We start from the raw sequence: 18,951 nt of genomic DNA, 5'->3' as shown, positions 1-18,951 counted from the left end.
ACATTGCATTATGCCAGGAGCAACTTTTCCTTGATCTATGCAGGCGATGTCCCTGCTAGATCAAGCCAAGCAGGTGTTCATGTCCCTGAAGAACAACCAGATGTACTCGGTGACGGAGCTCGCAGCATGGCGCCAGAGGCACCTAGACCAGCTGCAGCAGCCGATCACGCCGGAGGGAAGAGAGGGGGGCAACAGGGGCCCCTCGCGCCACGCAGCTGCGCCGCCGCTGCAGCCGTCCGCCGCCACGCCGAGGAAGAGGAGCGCCGGCGAGACGAGGAAGAAGGAGAGCGCCAGCACCGGCGCCGGCGGCAACACTCCGGAGAAACAGAAAACGAGGCAGCGACGCGCCAAGGAGATCATCAATGGCACACCGCCGGGAAAGAAGGCGAGGAAAGGTATTGAGGCGTAAGCCAGCTCTGTTCCATTCTGTCGCTTAAATGTAGCTGACACGCGGTTCGCCGGAGATGCAGCAACGACGGCGGGCGTCGGCGGCGCCGGCGTGGTGCCGCGAAGGAGGCTGACGTACAACGAAGGTGCCGGAGCCGATCAAGGCTGGCGAGCCATGGCGATGCCTGTCTTCCAAGGCCGGCAGGTTACCGTCAATACTGTAAGACTCACTTGGCCACCTGTGTTCCAAATCAGTTTATTCGTTCAAGCCTAGTTTGAGAATTTGAATGGCTTTCATGATCGCAACTTCTCGTGATCAAATTCAAATCCAAACTGAAATTGGTGCAAATTGTTCAGCAGCCGCAGGAGCACACGTACCGCGACAGCCTGCACGGGTTCGTGCGGCACGCGGGGCTCAAGGCGCGGGTCGCCGCCGAGTTCAGGACGCTCGAATGCGTATCGCGCGCCAGGCACAGACCCGCGCCGCAATGCTGGAGCGGCTTCTCTCCCAGCGCCGGCTTCCTGCCGCCGTCGCCCCGTCCCCTGGCCGCCGCCGCCGCCACGGAGGCGATCCCAGCGCGGCCGTCGTCGGCCGGCGACCTGGCGGCGGCACCCGAGTGCAAGCTGGAGACGGACGAGGTGCTCAAGCTCTTCGTGCTCATGGGCACGCCCGCCGCGTTCTTGGACAGAGCCTGTAACACCTCCGATGTTAGCAATAAACCCAGCGCCAGGTAGTCGCAGCTGGCGGTGGTGGCGAGCTGGCCGTGCGCGTACGTGCACGTGTGTGTGCGCGCCAAGCGCGTGGGCGCGCGGGTGTCATGTGTTGTTCAGCGTGTGTGCGCTGCGTGTGCGTGCGTCGTGCACGGATGGCTGTGCACGAGTCAGTCCGTGGCGCGCGTGTGATCTCGGGGAGCGCGTGTGTGCGCGTGAACCGTGGGGGAGGTGATCGTGCGAGCGATCGGGCGGCAGCTGAAGGAGGCTTGATCCGTGTTGATCGCGCGGATGATGGCGGCCGTTGAAGACCGTTGGAAGTGGGCGCATTGGGCGCAGCATCTCCGGGCATGGCGGGAACGCGTTGGAGCGCGTCGTGCGCGCCCGTGGCGGAGGTGGCGGCGTCGTGGTGAGCAGTGTGGGTCGTGGGTGCGTCCCTGGGGCTATAAAGCTCTGTTGTACTCCGATTATGATCCTTGCGAGTGGAATTGGAGAGCGGCGTCCGGCGCTGTGCGTTCGTGCGCGAAATTTTCCCGAGTTACTGTTCATCTTCTTCCTCTCGCCAGCCCAAATTCGTCCTCTGTGTTTGTGAATTCGTGAAGCGAGCGGGTCGGTGAGCTTGAGGGTGAAGTAGTGTGTGTGTGCTGCGCGCCAAGTTCTTGCCTGGAGATCGCCGGAAGGGTGACTTCACCATTGACCCCCTTGGCGGTCCTCTGTTTTGCGGCGCGACGGCGACAGGAGGAGCGCCAACAATTGGTATCAGAGCCAGTGAGGTTCTGCGGCGATGTCATCACCCCCGACGTGCTCGGCGACTCCACCACGTCAACGTTCACGAGGTCGATCTCCACCGAGGAGGCGAACGCGCGAGGTCATCGTCGAGCAGGTGGTCGAGCGGGTGGCGACGTCCGGGTCCGTGAGCTATCCGGTGCTAACGCCGTCGGGCTACACGGCATGGTCGATCAAGATGGAGGCCATCCTCGACGCTCAAGGTCTGTGGGAGGCAGTGGCGCCGGTGGCAGACGCGGAGGTCGACGGGCGAAAGAACAAGATGGCTCGGGCTAATCTTCTTCAAGCGTTGCCCGAGGATATCTTGATGCAGGTATCGACCAAGCCCATGGCGAAGGAGGTGTGGGAGGCGTTGAAGACGCGATTCGTGGGCGCGGATCGTGTGCGGACAGCGCGCCTTACCACGTTGAGAGGGGAATTCAACTCCCTGATCATGGCGGACGGCGACGCGCTGGACGTCTACGCCGGCAAGATCAGCGGGATGAAGGCGAGCTTCGCGAGCCTCGGATCGACGCTCGATGACGCAACGCTGGTCAAGAAGCTGCTCGACACCGTGCCCGACCGGTTGTATCCGACGGTGGCTGGCATCGAGCAGTTTTGCGACGTGGCGTCCATGCCGTTCGAGGAGGCGCTCAGGCGGCTCAAGGCATTCGACGAGCGATCGCGGCGGCAAGCTCAGCTGACGGGTGGACAGGCAACGCCCGGTGGTCAAGGCGGCGAGCGGCTTCTGCTCACAGAGGAGGAATGGCAGGCGCGGCGCAAGTCGAAGTCGAGCATTGGCAAATGCTTCAATTGCGGCATGCGAGGCCATTTCGCGCGTGACTGTCGCAAGCCAAAGAAGGAGGTCGTGATGGCGGCCATGGCAGATGTCGGCGAGGAGCCGACCGAAGGAGCTCTCCTCTAAAGATTCCGGCGCAGGCGGCGCTGGGATCCGGCGTAGGCGGCACTGGGTTTAGGGGGGAGATTGTTAGCAATAAACCCAGCGCGAGGTAGTCGCAGCTAGCGGTGGTGGCGAGCCGGCCGTGCGCGTACGTGCGTGCACGGGCGGCGAGCTCGTGTGTGTGCGCGCGCGCCAAGCACGTGGGCTGTGCGCGCGGGTGTCATGTGTTGTTCAGCGTGTGTGCGCTGCGTGTGCGTGTGCGTGCGTCGTGCACGGATGGCTGTGCACGAGCCAGTCCGTGGCACGCGTGTGATCGCGGGTGAGCGCGTGTGTGCGCGTGAACCGTGGTGGAGGTGATCGTGCGAGCGATCGGGCGGCAGCTGAAGGAGGCTTGATCTGTGTTGATCGCGCGGATGATGGCGGCCGTTGAAGACCGTTGGAAGCGGGCGCATTGGGCGCAGCATCTCCGGGCACGGCGGGAACGCGTTGGAGCGCGTCGTGCTAGACCGTGGTGGAGGTGGCGGCATCATGGTGAGTAGTGTGGGTCCTGGGTGCGTCCCTGGGGCTATAAAGCTCCGTTGTACTCCGATGATGATCCTTGCGAGTGGAATTGGAGAGCGGCGTCCGGCGCCATGCATTCGTGCACGAAATTTCCCCGAGTTTCTGTTCATCTTCTTCCTCTCGCCAGCCCAAATTCGTCCTCTGTGTTTGTGAATTCGTGAAGCGAGCGGGTCAGTGAGCTTGAGGGTGAAGTAGTGCGTGTGCTGCGTGCCAAGTTCTTACCTGGATATCGCCGGAGGGGTGACTTCACCATTGACCCCCTCGGCGGTCCTCTGTTTCGCGGCGCGGCGGCGACAGGAGGAATGCCAACATCGGATACTCCGGGATGTGCCCGGATACTCCGGACCGCCCACGTCCTTATCCTATCCCGAGCTGCCTGCTGTCGTCCTCATCTCTCTCATTCAGCTCTCGCTCCTCCCTTCAGCCCGAGCTCGAGCTGAGCCCCTGCTCTCACCGCCCCGGCCATCTTCGGCCGCCGTTCGTCCATTTCCTTCCGCGAGAGCCTCTCCAACCGTGTTCCGCACCTCCACGAGCCTTTCTCGAGCCTTCCCCGGCGGGAATCGATGGCCCTACCGCCGACCGCCATGGGAGCGCCGCCCGAGCTCCGCCTCTTCGCGTCGATCCGCTTCTCCGGTGCTCCTCCACCCAAATCGTCTATGGGAATGGATTCCTGGTGAGCTCCTCCACCTTCCCCACCCCTTTCCCGGCCCTTTCTTCGCCGCTCCGTGCACCGCGCGCGCCGCCATTCACCATGGGTGCGCGAGGTTGGCTACTGTTTAGGTATACCCGGAAACTCTGGATATACGTCCGGATTCTCCGGACTAGGGATCCCGGAAACTCCGGACAATTATCCGGAAACTCCGGACATTGTGTCCGGAGAATCTGGGGTAAAACCCGGAGTCGCCGGTGGTTGGTTTCTGTTTTTTATTATTTCAGCGAAAACTTGCAGGTTGCCTAATAAATCAAGAAAAAATGGTAAAAATACAAAGTTAGTTTTGTTAGATTGGTTACGTCTGTATCTACAAGGGAAAAATATTTGTTCTTGCAAAATGTCTTTTTTGCCTATAGTAGAGTTTAGAGTTAAATACACTAGCGGCCCTCGAACGTGTCCTGAGGTGTCATTTAGGTCCCCGAACTCGCAAAATCGAAATCTGACACCCTGAACTTGTTAAGTTGTGCCACTTAGGTCCATACCCCTTGAGATAGCGCCATGTGGCATGAATATATGCACCATGTGGTATGGACCTAAGTGGCACAACTTAACAAGTTCAGGGTGTCAGATTTCGATTTTGCGAGTTCGCGGACCTAAGTGACACCTCAGGACAAGTTCGAGGGCCACTGGTGTATTTAACTCTAGAATTTAAGTGGTGTTTAGACTCATTTAATTAGTTTCGGCAAATCTGTTAGTCCAAAAATTATGAAACCGAGGCAGTGGTTTAGTTTAGGCATGTGTAGTCCACTATACAAGTTTCTGGCCTAGAAAATATAGTTAAGGTGTTAGTGAATTCTTCATGTGTTGGTTTATTTGGAAATTAAAGAATAGTTTACAATTAAGAAGAATCAGGTTAAATTAAATTAGAGAGCTAAACCAGTGTTATATGACTTAGCTAGGGTTTATTTTCGGCCAGCCGGTCTGACCGGTGCTTGGACCAGTCTGACCGGTATGGGTCCGGAGACTCCGGCCATTTGCCCGGATATTCCGGGTTTGTAGTGGTTTAGCTACTCCGAGTTTATGTCCGAATATTTCGGGCTTGGGAGTCCGGATACTCCGAGAATACGTCCGGATACTCCAGATTTTTGATCTCGAGTCGCACACAGGCCAGACCGGTCTGACCGGTTTGGTATACCGGTCTGACCGGTAGTAGTAGGGCTGACAGTCGTAATTATATGAGAATAGTAGCGTTTATACTCGGTCGATAGTTGCTTCGTGTTTGTGAAATTATATCCGCATTATTTATATGCATGTACATTAATTGACATTTCATATGCATTCGTATAGAATACGTGGTGAGAATGTCGACTATAGATGGATCGTGAAGCTCAGGATCGGTGAAGCAGGATTGAGAGGGGATTCGTGAATACTCGGCCCAATGGTCGGAAGGGCCCAAGGCCTTGTTAATATTAACACTAACTTAGTGTTACCCTCAGGCAAGCCCTGGTGCACATCCTACTATTTTAAATTATGTCACTATATATGTCTCTAATAATTGTGCATTAGGTTTAGGAATTATTTAAAACCTTAGTTGCATGACCTCTAGGTTTTCCTGGGCCTTATACTAGTATGAATAGGTCGTTAGCACTGCTATGCTTAATAGGGCTCGCTAGAAGTCGAGTGATAATTCTGTCACTCGCGAGATATAGGATGTCTTTATATTACAATATATGAATCATTATATTCAAGATGGAAGGTATGGTATGGGAGACTGGATGGGGGAAGGTGTAGCCCCATCTGTATTGATTAAGGACCGTTCCGTTGTCGGCTGTGCTGATCGGGGATTGAACTGTACTAGCAGCATGCCGGGAGTAGGAGGCAGTCGAAACCGGTAAGCCGAGTACTGCTTTACTTCGAAAGTACAGAACTTCTACCCACCCCTTAGGGCGAGTCGAGTGGCCGCGGAGAATTGGGATGCATATGTTTACTTTTGGTGGTCTCTCGTAGGGCTCGGCTGACTATATGCAGGTGGGACGGTTCTGTAGTTCGAGACAGGGAGGGGAAATGTTGGTGCGTGGGGTCCGACGGGGCTTTTGCGTGCCGTGTTGGTTAGGTCCACATTGTAAGGTTAAATCGGATCGATTCACCGTGTCTCGCAGTTATGATAGCCTTGATCTCTTGGTCACATCGTAGAAAGGAAATGGAATAAGAATGAGATGAGATGCAATGAGGGCTGATATTATTTAATTAATGATTTGCGCACCTTGCTTGTGGTAGCTTTGCAAATCCTAGATGGATAGTAAATTTATTAATATAACTGGAAGCTAAAACTGGGAAAATAAGGACTCACTTCTAGTGTTTTTTCTGTAAAAATCAACCACCAGCCAAAAAGACTTGTATGCCTAGATATGTGGGCTAAGTTATATCCACGGACCGGATAAGTCTTGCTGAGTATTAGTTGCTCAGGGTTTGTTGTTTACCCTATTTTAGATATAGGAGCTAACTGTGTTTCACATCGGTGGGCTCGATGTGATGCCTTGTCTTCACGTCTCGGTAGTTCTCGACTTATTTAGTTTTTTTTGTTTATTCTCTTGTAAAAATGCTTTGTAAGTTAGATTCTCTTCTGCTGTTATCTTCTCTTTTGGAAATTTTAAATGTAAAGCTGTTTTGTAAAAGTCTTAATATTATTTACTATTTTTGTAAGATTTTGTCATGCTGGTACCTTCTGCGCTCGCTTTCGTGCGAGACTTCTGGTGTGTATGCTGGTACTTTCTGCGCTCGCTTTCGTGCGAGACTTCTGGTGTGTTTCGATTGGCCTGTGGGTTAGAAACAGCCTGTGAAGTTATACTTAATTAAGCTAATACGTCTGATATGTTCAAATGATGACAGTTACGCTTAATTAAGCGCGTTTTAACTCGGCGAAGATGTTCGGCGACGACGGTCGCGATGAGACATCGAGAAAGGAGGGGCAAGCGACCAAGGCTGTCGACGACGCCAGGGCTGGCGCGGTGGCAGCGGCAGCGGCCGAGACCGGGCAGAAGAGCGGCGCGAGCGTGCCATCGGCCGCCGCGCGCGCTCCGTTCGCGGCGCCCAAGCTGGTCCCCGGCCGGCTGAGCTTCGGCCAGTTCGCGAGCTCGTCAAGGCAGCCGTTCAAGCTGAAGTCGAAGCCTTCGACGTCGTCGAGTGCTGCCGGCAAGAAGAAAATTTCGTGAATAAAAAGCCAGTTATAGCTGCCGCCCTTAATTGTCTCTGTCGATCAGAATCTCGTGTCTTCAACTTGAAGAAAGAAACACAATAATCTGATGATTTAGCTTCGATATTTTATTTTGAAATGGATCTGTGATCACACCCAAACGAAGTACTGATCAGCGACCCAAGAACTTCAAATGTAGGCTAGTTACCCATCAGAGAGCTTTCAGATATTTCAGGTTTGGCAGAGGAGCAGATCAGATATAAAATAGTTCATGCATTACTGTTCGCAAACAAACAGTTCATAAGTTTAATGATTATTGTTTTTATCAACACGGAGCTTATTACGAGTCTTCTCCTTCCCGACGCCATACCTATCAAAGCATTGCACGGCAGTAAACCTCATTCCCACCTACAGGCAAGGTTTCTGCATTAGCTCACTTCGAGAGGCGGACCGTCCAACAGAGGAGTGGCAGCCGCATGGGTATCAACCTTTCCAGTTATCTTTGATCTTCCTGACCTCGCTCAGCGCTTCAACTGGAGACTTGGCACTGCACTTTCCCTGCAAATCGATAGGGTAACCAAATAAGGAAATTGGTCCAAATCTAGGAATCTTTTACTCCTGCCGCTAATGGTTATGATTGGCAACAAAATAAGTTTCTAAGCATTCTTCAATTTTACATGATGCTACCTGTTTCCTTACATGAACATGGGAGGCAGAACAAGAAAACTGAGAGTTTCAGGTAAGCAGATTCACCTGTATTTCTGGTAGATCGACACGCATGAACGTATTGATCTCAAACTCATCTCCTATAGTTGAGGGAACTGTAGGCTGATTCGCTTCACGCTGCTTTTCAGACCATTCCAGTTTCTGTTTCATCATCTCGTTCTCCGGCTCGAGTGTCAGCATGAACTTTAGGTTCTTCACAGTGTACTGGAAGTTACCATGCAACAGGTAAGAACATGGTATGAATCTAACAAGCCAATAAGTAGACCATATTAAGAAATGATAACCAAAACGGTCGAATATTCCTGGTTATTTTCTTCTCCTACGCACTGGCGGAGCTTCATTGTGGCCAAGGAGGGCCATGGCCCCCTCTGGCCAATGAAAATCCCCACTGCATGAACAGTAAAACGGTTACTGTTCATTAATTTTTTAGAGTACATTGCCATGGATCCCCCCCCCCCCCCCCCCCCCCGGTTAGCTCGTCAGGCTCCGCCACTGCTCGTACGGCTGTTATGATGCATGTACCACTGAAGTTTCCAGCATATTTTAAAAGTGAAGTTCAAAATCTCAAAATTCAGCAAAGGGAATAACAAAGAACAGGAACTACCTGTTATCAAGCTAGAACCGAAATGGGAAGGCAACAAGCCAAGCAACTAATGAACGTATATGCTGTATCTATAGTTCTTTGCTATTAGTGAGAACAAAAGGAGGCTCATGAGAATATCAATTCATTATGTTATGCCATTGCTACCGGATTTCGCTGAGGAACACAAATCATTAAAAAAGCAATCGAGCCATTATAGAATCTAGAAACTACAATATAAGACATCTTATAAATCATTGGACAATGTAGAAATTGCCTACTCCTAAGAGAACAAAACATAAAATGAAAGTAAAAGTGTAAAACTGTACATGCCCTTCAATTACCGATAAAAAATACTGAACATCGTTATTTATATACCATACAGATTCCATGACACTCAGGTTCCTCCAGAATGAAAGCCTAGCATTATGGGATGACCGGAAGAATCCGATCTGAAAACAAGAGGCCATACCTCATGCCCACAGTAAACTCGAGTTGACTTTGGCAGTGAGCCCAGTGTAACAATAAGGGACTGGTACATTTGCTCTGCAGTACCCTCAAAAAACCTTCCACAACCAGCAATGAACTGTATTTTTTTATAAGAAAAAGATTAGGATACAAAGTCGAAAGGAACCACCGGTGTAAGCCAGATGAATATACTAACCAAAGTGTCTCCAGTGAATACCGCTGGATCTCCCCCCTCTTTACTAGTAACATAGTAGCTAATATGACCTTTTGTGTGACTGTTAAAGAAAGAAAATGACAGGGAACAGAAAATCAAATTATCGACAAGCCATATATAAAAGGATTAATTGGATCCATGCTATTACAATTATCCGAGTTCACTGATGTGCCATTACAATTCGTCATATTGGAATCATGCCATTACAATTCTTCCAAACACACCACTACTTACCCCTTCACTGTGTTTTTGAAAAAATTTGGACTAAAATGTCCTTGGTCTTCTTCTTCCTCTGATCCTCTCTCCATCTCTCATCACTTCGGGTGCGTGCGGTGTCGTCGGGGCAAGAAGCCAGTGGCACGGCCAGCTAGCTAGCATGCGGGTGGGCTGGGAACGCATGTGGAGCTCACATTGGCCGGCGAACTGACGTCCCAGTGATTGTCGATGGCGCACCCTCCGGCATGGGCGGCCTGTGGCCCCATGCCGCGCGCACTAGTAAAAGGTGGCCGGTGCACGTACTGGTTCATGTCGCCGTCACATCGGGCGCTGGCGGAGGACGGCTCCAGCGGTAGCGCCGAGGCTTGAGCGACTCAGGGGCTGGTGGGAAGATTTGTTTGAGTTGATGACTGAGCTGAATGATTAGGCAACGAGGCCGGCGAGGCTAAGGGCGGACGGACCGGAACGCTGCGCAGGGGCGGGGCCACCGGTGCGGAGTCCGGCCCGCGCGTGGCCAGCGAGGCAGCATGCGGGCGGGCCGGGACGCGGCGGGGTGCAGGCGCTCGGGAGCAGCGTGCGGCGGCGCTGCAGCAACGCGGGGGCGGGGCCACCGGTGTGGGGTGCGGCGCACGCGTGGCCGGCGAAGCGGCATGCGAGCTGGCTGGGACGCGGCGCGGCGCAGGTGCTTGGGAGCAGCGCGGTGGCGCTGCAGATGCGCGGGGGCGGGGCACAGCGCGCGCAAGACGCCTTCCAGCAACGTGCGGGCGTCCACAGCGACAGCCATGCGAGAGCGTAACCTCCCCGCCATGAGAGCTAGCAACGGGCGGCCATTGGAGATCCGGATGCCATGGAGAGAGAGGATTAGAGGAAGAAGACCGGCGGGCATTTTGGTCCAAAATTTTTTAGAAACACAGCGAAGGGGCAAGTAATGGTGTGTTTGGAAGAGTTGTAAAATTGTAATGGCATGATTCTAATATGACGAATTGTAATGGCAGATCATTGAACTCGGATAATTATAATGTCATGGATCTAATTAACCCCATATAAAATGCTTACAGATAATTCAAGTGAGGATTTATCAATGAGCTCAACTAAGTCTTTTAAGTAACATTCATGACGTGTTTGTGCCACTCCTCAGCAGCATGCAGGTTCCTTAGATATAAAAGAGCCTCCAATGTAGAAAGGCATAATGTTTCTTAAAGTGGACTTGGAACTGAGTGTTATACTAAATTCACAATTTCAAAGGGCTCTTATTTGGCAGCTATGACTTTTTTTGTAAATAAATCGTCCTTACTCAGGAGGTGACTGTTTCTATGATACTAAAAACACACACTAGTTATATCATAAAACAGGGAACTGAAACTTACAAGACAAGAGAGCATTGTAGTTAATAGCATACCAAGGAGTGTGTAGGCATAGTATCTCAATGTCCCTCCCAAGTGACAATTTTGTTCCATTCTCCACCTGATCAGTGCAGCCTTTCACATTGTCCAGGGATCCTCCAAAGACCTTTATCCCTGGCACCTGCAGCCTCATCTTCTCATTGCCACCAGCATGATCCCTAGAAGCACAAAATTCAGTTGGACCGTTTATTAGTTATATAGTAGTCAATTGCCAATGAAGTTCACCAACATCTGTTCATTTTTAGTTCACATCTAGTACTTTGCATGTTCTGACACATGGTAATTATTTTTAAAGCATTGACCTTTTTTCCCTACCTACCTGAGATTTCAGTGGGATATTTAATTGTGAGCAGGAGAAATCCCTTGTTCCATTAAAGAGATGAAAGAATCACATAAGTCCACTTCGCACTAGAGGTTACATCACATAGGAGTGAACAAGATGATGCCAGAAATCTAAACAGCATCTTGTAAATTTATACTGAAAACAGACTACTGTAACAGCAGAAAAACAACCAGGCCCAAGCACACTACGCCTGCTAATGGGTTTGGGCGAAACGGGTTTTTTGGGGCGGGTTCCATAATGGACTGTGTCTAACTAGGTGAAAACGAGTCCTATGAACTCACAGGTCGGGGTGGGTTGGGTTAAAAAAAAAGCGGGTTGGGTTCCTGTGCTCCCATCTCACGAGCGGCTCCCTCACGAGCACCGCCGCCGCCAGCTCGCTGCCGTCGTCGCTGCGCCTCCGCTCCAGACTCCAACGTCGTCTCCTCCAACGCCGGTAGCAGATCCAAGTGCTTTTCCTCCAGATCTGCTCCCCCATCTTCTCCTTCACGTCATCTCCTTCTCCTTCCCCTTCTCTTTCTGCTTCTTGATATGATGGTGATGGTGGAGCAGTAGATCGACAAGGAGCTGGCCACCGCCAGGCTGCCGGCTGGCCACTGCCCGGCTGCCGGCTGACAAGGAGCTGGCGACGACTGGGCTCGCCAGCTCTTCCCCGGCGACGAGCACCCCCCTCCCCCCAAGGTATGCCCGCCCCCTTCCTCCTGTCGTGCGAAATCGAGCACCCCGACCCCTAATCTCAGCTGTTTATTTTGGGATCCGATCGGACTGCAGGTCGGCGGCGCGGCCATGGCTTCCAACAGCATCGCCCCCAGAGGTATTAATCGACCCCTAATCCGAGCTCGATAAAGTGGCGGAGGCAACTGCGAACTGCCATGGCCCATCAGTAATTCAGTATGCACTAGTAGCAATTGCCCAAATAAACTAACTTGAGGATGAAATTATATGAACCCAAAATAATAAGCGTGTGGATACGTACGCATCACAAAACAAAAGGAATAATATAATCATCATCTGGTTAGATTTTCCTTTTCTTTTCCACATGCCACTGCACCGGTCATGATAGACATACATTTTTGGGCTCCCCTCTCTACATTACCCTCATGAAAAAACTACCATATATACGTTTGCAAGACTATGATGTGTTCTTCCTGACCAAAACAAAACTAATATCCCATCTTTTATTTCATCGTATTGCTAAATTTTTGACATTCCAAAGACCGACCAAAGTATTGTAAGCAGTATAGTTGAAGTGCTGAACCGTTCTTGTGCGTTACCTGGAAATTATGCTGAGCAAACTTGTCCAAGCATTTGTACAGAATAATTTTTGTGTGTTTGTTTCTTCTGTGCTTGTAATGATTGTTCTGGATATCAGGCTTTGTATTGTCTACTACCAATATGAATTACATGCCATTTATGCAATATAGCTTGTAATGTAATTTGATTCCTTATTGATTACTCAATTATAAAGATTTTGATTATATGAATTTACAATATGTTTTGGTAAGCCAAAGACTAATATAGCTGGGAGGGATTGTAGAAGCTCATCAAGAAGTCAAAGCACTCAGTAGAGTACAGTCGATCAAGCTGGCTGGGGATGGCGATTTGCTGAGAAGAAGCTGATGATCTAGGAAGCGATACAGAGGAGATGTCTTTTTCACTGGATTTCTGTGGCTGTACAAGCTCTAATTTTGCACCATTATATGTTCCTGAAACGATCTAACAGTCGCATGTGTCTTTGATTGTGTGTGATTTTAAGTGGACGCTTGAATTGTGTGCAACCATTACAACTGAATGATGTTACTGGCTGTGATTTCCTTCTGCTTTTCCCAGGTAGCCATAAGCAGGATGTTTAATGTTGCCGTTGTTTTTCTGCTATGGATCGCTATTCGCTAGCTCTGTTTGTTGCAGAGATTTGAGTGCGCAGCATACTGTAAGGTGTTTTTATGGAAGTTTGGCTAGTTGGGGCGGGTTGGGGCGGGTGTAATAATCAAGTATCTGGATAGGGTTGGGGCGGGTGATTAAATATTTGGGTTGGGGCGGGGTGGGTGCAGACCTCCTCTGACAATGGGTAGGGGCGGGAGTGGGGTGGGTTTGTCCCCATTAGCAGGCGTAAAGCACACTTCATATATGTCGACAACTTTCATTTCATAATCAGCCACACTTACAGTCAGGACACTGGAAGCCAGTTTCTTCATTTATTAAAATTGCACTCTCCGATATGGAGACATAGCAGTGAACAAGAAGCTGCATTTTGCCCCGAGACGGGCCGAGACCTCAGTGTCCTTTTTCCTTTTTTCTTTGCAAGGACGTGTTAACAATATCAAATACTTTGTGAACTTCATTACCAGAAAATGATAATCACTGCAGTATCTCACATAGTTCTGTTCTACTTGGTGGGTCCATGTAGCAATTAAACTGAGAATAGAAAATCTCAAGTTGGCAAGGTCCATCTATTGAATTCCTATGTGCATATCGCAGTCAGCAAACCCTTGCAGCAATTATGTAATAACCAGATCAATTTAGAATGGACCAGTGGCAGTAGCCTGACCTAATAGCTAGCAAATAATGTTTAATGAGAGGCCCTTTTGTGACCCAACTCATAACAAGATGTTCAACAACTATGGGAAGCAAGAAGAAGGATGTTCTAACATTAGTAAACAGCCAAGTACTGAAGCCCCAAAAGAGCTGGACACACGACTAGGAGGCGATGGTATACCAGTGGTGGTGGGTGGTGAGGACGCAGTCGACGTAGGCGCCGACCTCGCTGGCCGCCTTGAGAACCTTCTCCGGCTCCACCGGGTCAACGGCCACCGCCTTCTTGGTGCTCTCGTCCACGATTCTTGGAAAGAAAATAAAACAGGTAGCAATCAAGAACTAATGACTTCAAACTAATCGCTGAACGAATAGGGCAAACAAGCGACGCAGGCAGATTCGTACAGGTAGGCATAGTTGTCCTCCAGGCAAGGTACAGGAATTATCTTCATCTGCGGATTCCTCTTGGGTTTCTTCTCTTCAAGCGAAATCTCTGGAGACCGAAGCGAACCACCGAGGAGGAAGTGGATGGATATAGAAGGTTTACCTTTAAGAAATGGAGGAAGGAGACGAAGCCGACCGCTGCCGGCAGCGGAGGGGGGCCGTCGTCTCTGTCTCCCAGGTCCGACGGTCGTCATCCCAGCCCCGCCAGGCCTGCCGCGGTGAAACGGCCCAGCCCAATGCTATGTTGCTATATCTTCTGCAATTAGCGTACTCCCCCATTTTCTTTTCTTTTTCTAATCTATAATCGAAGAATTGTCAAATATACCAGATCATTTTTTCGAAACACAATACAAACACAAATGCCACAAATACACGCACACTCATCCCTATAAATACACGCACGCAATCCTACCCCAATGAGCACTTTCGAGAGACTGAGCTGGCAGATCCTCTAATTGACGAAGTCGCCACTGGCGCCTCGCTATCAGCAGGCACATCGCCTACCACTGAAAGAATAGCAGTGGTTAAATTCTGGAATAAATTCAGAAAAATGCGAACACCATTGCCGAGTCGAGAGCTCGAACCCTGATGAATAGGTTTCACCACAAGGACCTTACCATCTAAGTTACGCTCAGTTCGCATAAAACAGATAAATTTGGCATCACGAGTCGAAATTGTTTTGAACGTGTTGAGGAAATACTGCAAAAGTTCCGTCCAGAAGATTAAATAAAAATTTAAGAAATGTTTCAACAGTCTTTCAAAAGATTTAAAAACATTATGCAGAAACTTTTTCAAGAAAATGTGATAACAACTGAGGAAAGTTTTTCAAAGGAATTTTGTAAGATCTTCTCCTAAAAGTTTTTTGTGAAGATTTTCAAATATAAATTGCCTGGCTAGAACCTAGCAAAAATGAGTGTGAGATTAGAGAGATACCGTATAGGGACATGGAACTTTTTTAAAAAGAAGAACGTGAAGGGGAAGAGGAAACTTTCTTTTCTAATCAGAATTGGGTTAGGTGGCAAGAACATGTTGGTGTCATGTGTGAAAAAAGGATAACTATCCACACCGTCCGTGAGCAAGAAGTAACACATGTACTCTAAAGATAAATTCGGCGCAAGGCCCATAAGACCGCCGACTTCTGCAGATGGTATTCAGGAGTATCTCCCATTCTTCTTTAGTTCTTTTGTGTGTTCTCGGGTTCGAGTCCTTTCAATGTGAAGATCCATATGCCCTCGAGCTTCTCTTTGTAAAGTTTGGTTTGCCACTACACTACAACGTCATGTTCCCATCCGAGAACCAAGCGAGAGCCTGGATGCTTATTAGCAGATTTAGGTTTAGTGTCATGTCACATGTGTGTCTCACTAATGCAACTTTTGTTCAGAGGTACTCCTATGCGACATGATACACTTGCGATAACTTCTGCAATCTCGAAATATGCTGCTTCAATCTCTCGTGTATGTCTGCGAGCCTCTTGCTACCCGATGGGGTCGAACTCACTCACCGAAACATTCGCAACACCTCTCTGTTGGAATCATGGGCTTGGCCCATTTATTCTAATCAATACAATAAAAGAATTTAAAATCCACTATTAAATGCTAGGGAATCAATTGCTTAATTCCGTACCGGGATTTGAGAAAGATCTCAACCGACTTAAAGGATGGAATTCGTATAACCACTTATGAAGCCGGTAAGAAGAGGTCGGTGAACCACACGCGCGCTCACTCGTCTCGCCGGGCCGAGGCCGTGGGCGAGGCCGGTGCACGTGCGGTCGTGACGTTGCTGAGAAGAACGTTTTGCTATTAAGAACATTAAAACAGAGAATAAACATTGACAGTAATGACTGGAGAATCACACCAGTAACTGTCGCTCATCAAAGCTCTTTACGACGTCCAGGTTCGTTGAACCTGAGGCACCTCCACGCCTATATAAACCACCCCTCCCTCTCCTGCTTAGGAGACCTCTCCCTTCTCCCTCTGCTGCTTTCTGTCGTTCCCATCGCTAGTGCTGCACGCACAGCTCTAGCGAGAGCAGGACTACAGAACCTCTGCTCGCTGAAGGTCCTGCACGGGACGCGGGCAACCTCTGCTCACTGAAGGTCCTGCACGGGACGCGGGCAATCATGTTTTTGGGGAACGTCTTGACGCGACTGCTCGCTCCCTGAACGACTACTTCGTCTACTTCCCGGCACGAACGAACGACTACTTCGTCTACTTCCCGGCATGAACGAACCTATTCCTGCATCGACATCGTTCGGCTACTTCAGGCAAGGCCAGTCGAATAGCATGTCTATTCTAGCTGGTAACGGCGCAACCGGTGCCTCCGACACTGGTCACGCCTTGGGGTACACTCTAAACCTATTCTGGTTTAACTTTTTGTTCATGTTTATTATTAAGAATAACATTAACACATGCACATATCTTATTCACACATTATCACTCATTTATGCCATGAAATTGCTAGTAATATTTGGAATTAAAATATACCGAAAATTGCCTAGTTATCTAACAATCCAAAAACCTGAATTTGTTAATAGGCTTTCGGTATCTAGCTTTGCTACATCAATCAAACCACCACCTTTTGATGGTTCAAATTACAAACGTTGGCAAGAGCGGCTCATATTATGGTTAACAATATCGAGAGTGATCCATGTAAAAGAGGGTAAGCCTGAATAGTTCACTCCAGAGGAAGGGAGTGCGTTCGATGAGGCTGATACCCTCTTTCGAGGCTTGGTCATAAGTGTTCTCGGTGAAAACCTGGTGGATTACTATGTCCGGCTGCCAACTGGCAAAGCGTTGTGAGATGCTCTTGAGACTCAATATGGAGTGTCTGATGTCGGCAGTGAGTTGTATACGATGGAGCAGTTCCTTGAATATAGGATGGTAGAAGACCGTTCTGTGGCGGAATAGGCTCATGAAATACATACTCTGGCAAAAGATCTCAAAAATTGTAGCAAAGAGTCCCCATGTGTGTTACCCAATAAATTTGTGGCCGGAGGTATTATCTCTAAACTGCCATCTTGGAGGGACTTTGCTACTTCTCTAAAACACAAGAGACAAGAGTTCAAGAGTTCACCATAGATGGACTCATAGGGACTCTTGATGTTGAGGAGAAGGCGAGAGCAAAGGACATACGTGGGAAATGAGTTGTTGGTGCTTCTAGCGCCAACCTTGTTTAGAAGAATAACTCCCACAAGAACAAGAAAAGGCCACCGCAGAACCAACCAAAGACTAAGCAGACAACCACCTTAAAGAAGAAGAATAAGGGAGCTTGCTATGTGTGCGCTAGTACGGAACACTTTGCTGCAAAGTGTCCGAACCGCAAAGGCAACGACTCCGCCAACATGGTCATTAGCGAGCCTGGAGGAACATCGGGGTACGGTAATTTATTACCTACAGTTCTTTCAGTTTTTTGTTCACCCGAATGGTGGGTTGACACTGGTGCTAATATTCATGTGTTGTGCTGATGCTTCTTTGTTTTCTTCTTACCAGGACGGCGGGACTTCCTCCTTGCTGATGGAGAACGGATCGCATGCGCGTGTTCTTGGTGTTGGTACGGTAAATCTGAAATTTACTTTGGGGAAGACCGTGCAGCTGAAGAACGTGCAACATGTCCCCACCATCAAGAAGAATCTAGTCAGCGGCTCTCTATTGTGTAGAGATGGTTTTAAATTAGTCTTTGAGTCCAATAAATGTATCTTGTCTAAGTTTGGTACTTTTGTTGGAAAAGGTTATGAAAGCGGAGGGTTGTTCCGTCTTTCTTTGTCAGATGTTTGTAATAAAGTTGCATACAATGTTATTAACGTTGATCAAACAAATGTTTGGCATTCGAGGCTTTGTCACGTTAATTTTAGTTGTATGATGCGCTTAGCTAATTTGAGTTTAATTCCAAAGTTTACTTTTGTAAAAAATTCTAAATGTCATGTATGTGTTAAATCAAAACAAACTCGCAAGCCTCATAAGGCCGCGGAGGCGAGGAGCTTGGCACCCTTAGAATTAATTCATTCCGATTTGTGCGAAATGAATGGAGTGTTGACAAAAGGTGGTAAAAGATATTTCATGACTTTGATTGATTACAGTACTAGATTTTGTTACATCTATTTGTTGAAGTCAAAAGATGAAGCTTTACACTACTTTAAAATCTATAAAGCTGAAGTAGAAAACCAACTTGAGAGAAAGATTAAAAGAGTTAGGACAGATCGTGGTGGCGAGTACTTCTCAAATTTATTTACTTTATTCTGCGAGGAACATGGTATTATTCATGAGAGGACGCCTCCCTATTCACCTCAGTCAAATGGGGTTGCCGAAAGAAAGAACCGCACTCTAACAGATTTGGTTAACGTCATGTTAGATACAGCAGGACTTTCCAAGGAATGGTGAGGTGAGGCTATATTGACTGCATGTCATGTCCTAAACCGTGTTCCTACAAAGAATAAAGAGATAACACCATTCGAGGAATAGGAGAAGAAAAGACCAACACTTTCATACTTACGTACATGGGGTTGTTTGGCAAAAATTAAGTGTGCCAATAACCAAGAAACGTAAGGTTGGACCTAAAACTGTGGATTGTATCTTTCTAGGTTATGCTATTCACAGCGTTGGGTATAGATTTCTAATAGTGAAATCTGGAGTACCTGACATGCATGTTGGTACTATAATGGAGTCCAGAGATGCTATATTTTTTGAAAACATTTTTCCCATGAGAGATGAAACAAGTTCATCTAGGCAAGAGTTCATCGAGGATGATAGCTCTGCTGAGCCGATAGAACACAATGAACATATACTTTTGGAAAATCCCGAGGAGGATAACAATGATGCTCCGAGAAAGAGCAAGAGACAAAGGACTCTAAAGTCTTTTGGTG

The 18,951-nt window shown here is 48.8% G+C and overlaps 1 protein-coding gene across 1 annotated transcript; it reads right to left on the bottom strand.

The window, feature by feature from the left end:
- Window positions 1–7,423: 7,423 nt before the first annotated feature.
- LOC120690750 (hydroxyacylglutathione hydrolase cytoplasmic-like) lies at window positions 7,424–14,322 on the bottom strand. Its single transcript, XM_039973541.1, has 8 exons — window positions 14,055–14,322; window positions 13,834–13,956; window positions 10,774–10,935; window positions 9,141–9,219; window positions 8,949–9,062; window positions 7,924–8,100; window positions 7,659–7,728; window positions 7,424–7,578 (listed from the first exon to the last, which is right to left on the bottom strand). The coding sequence occupies exons 1-8, from the start codon at window positions 14,285–14,287 to the stop codon at window positions 7,544–7,546; spliced, it is 993 nt and encodes a 330-aa protein (XP_039829475.1). The 5' UTR covers window positions 14,288–14,322; the 3' UTR covers window positions 7,424–7,543.
- Window positions 14,323–18,951: the final 4,629 nt, after the last annotated feature.

Source organism: Panicum virgatum, chromosome 9N (genome assembly GCF_016808335.1).
Source record: "Panicum virgatum strain AP13 chromosome 9N, P.virgatum_v5, whole genome shotgun sequence".
Lineage (NCBI taxonomy): Eukaryota > Viridiplantae > Streptophyta > Magnoliopsida > Poales > Poaceae > Panicum > Panicum virgatum.
Note: the sequence above shows the minus strand (reverse complement) of the source record. Positions and strands in the feature narration are given on the sequence as shown.

Bases quoted from the DNA above. Each gene is read 5' to 3' on its own strand.
- LOC120690750 (XM_039973541.1), bottom strand. From the start codon at position 14,287: ATGACGACCGTCGGACCTGGGAGACAGAGACGACGGCCCCCCTCCGCT. The intron at 9,220-10,773 runs GTATGCTATTAA...TTTCTTTAACAG, and splicing joins CTATGCCTACACACTCCTTG to TCACACAAAAGGTCATATTA. The intron at 7,579-7,658 runs GTTGATACCCAT...CCTTGCCTGTAG, and splicing joins GATCAAAGATAACTGGAAAG to GTGGGAATGAGGTTTACTGC.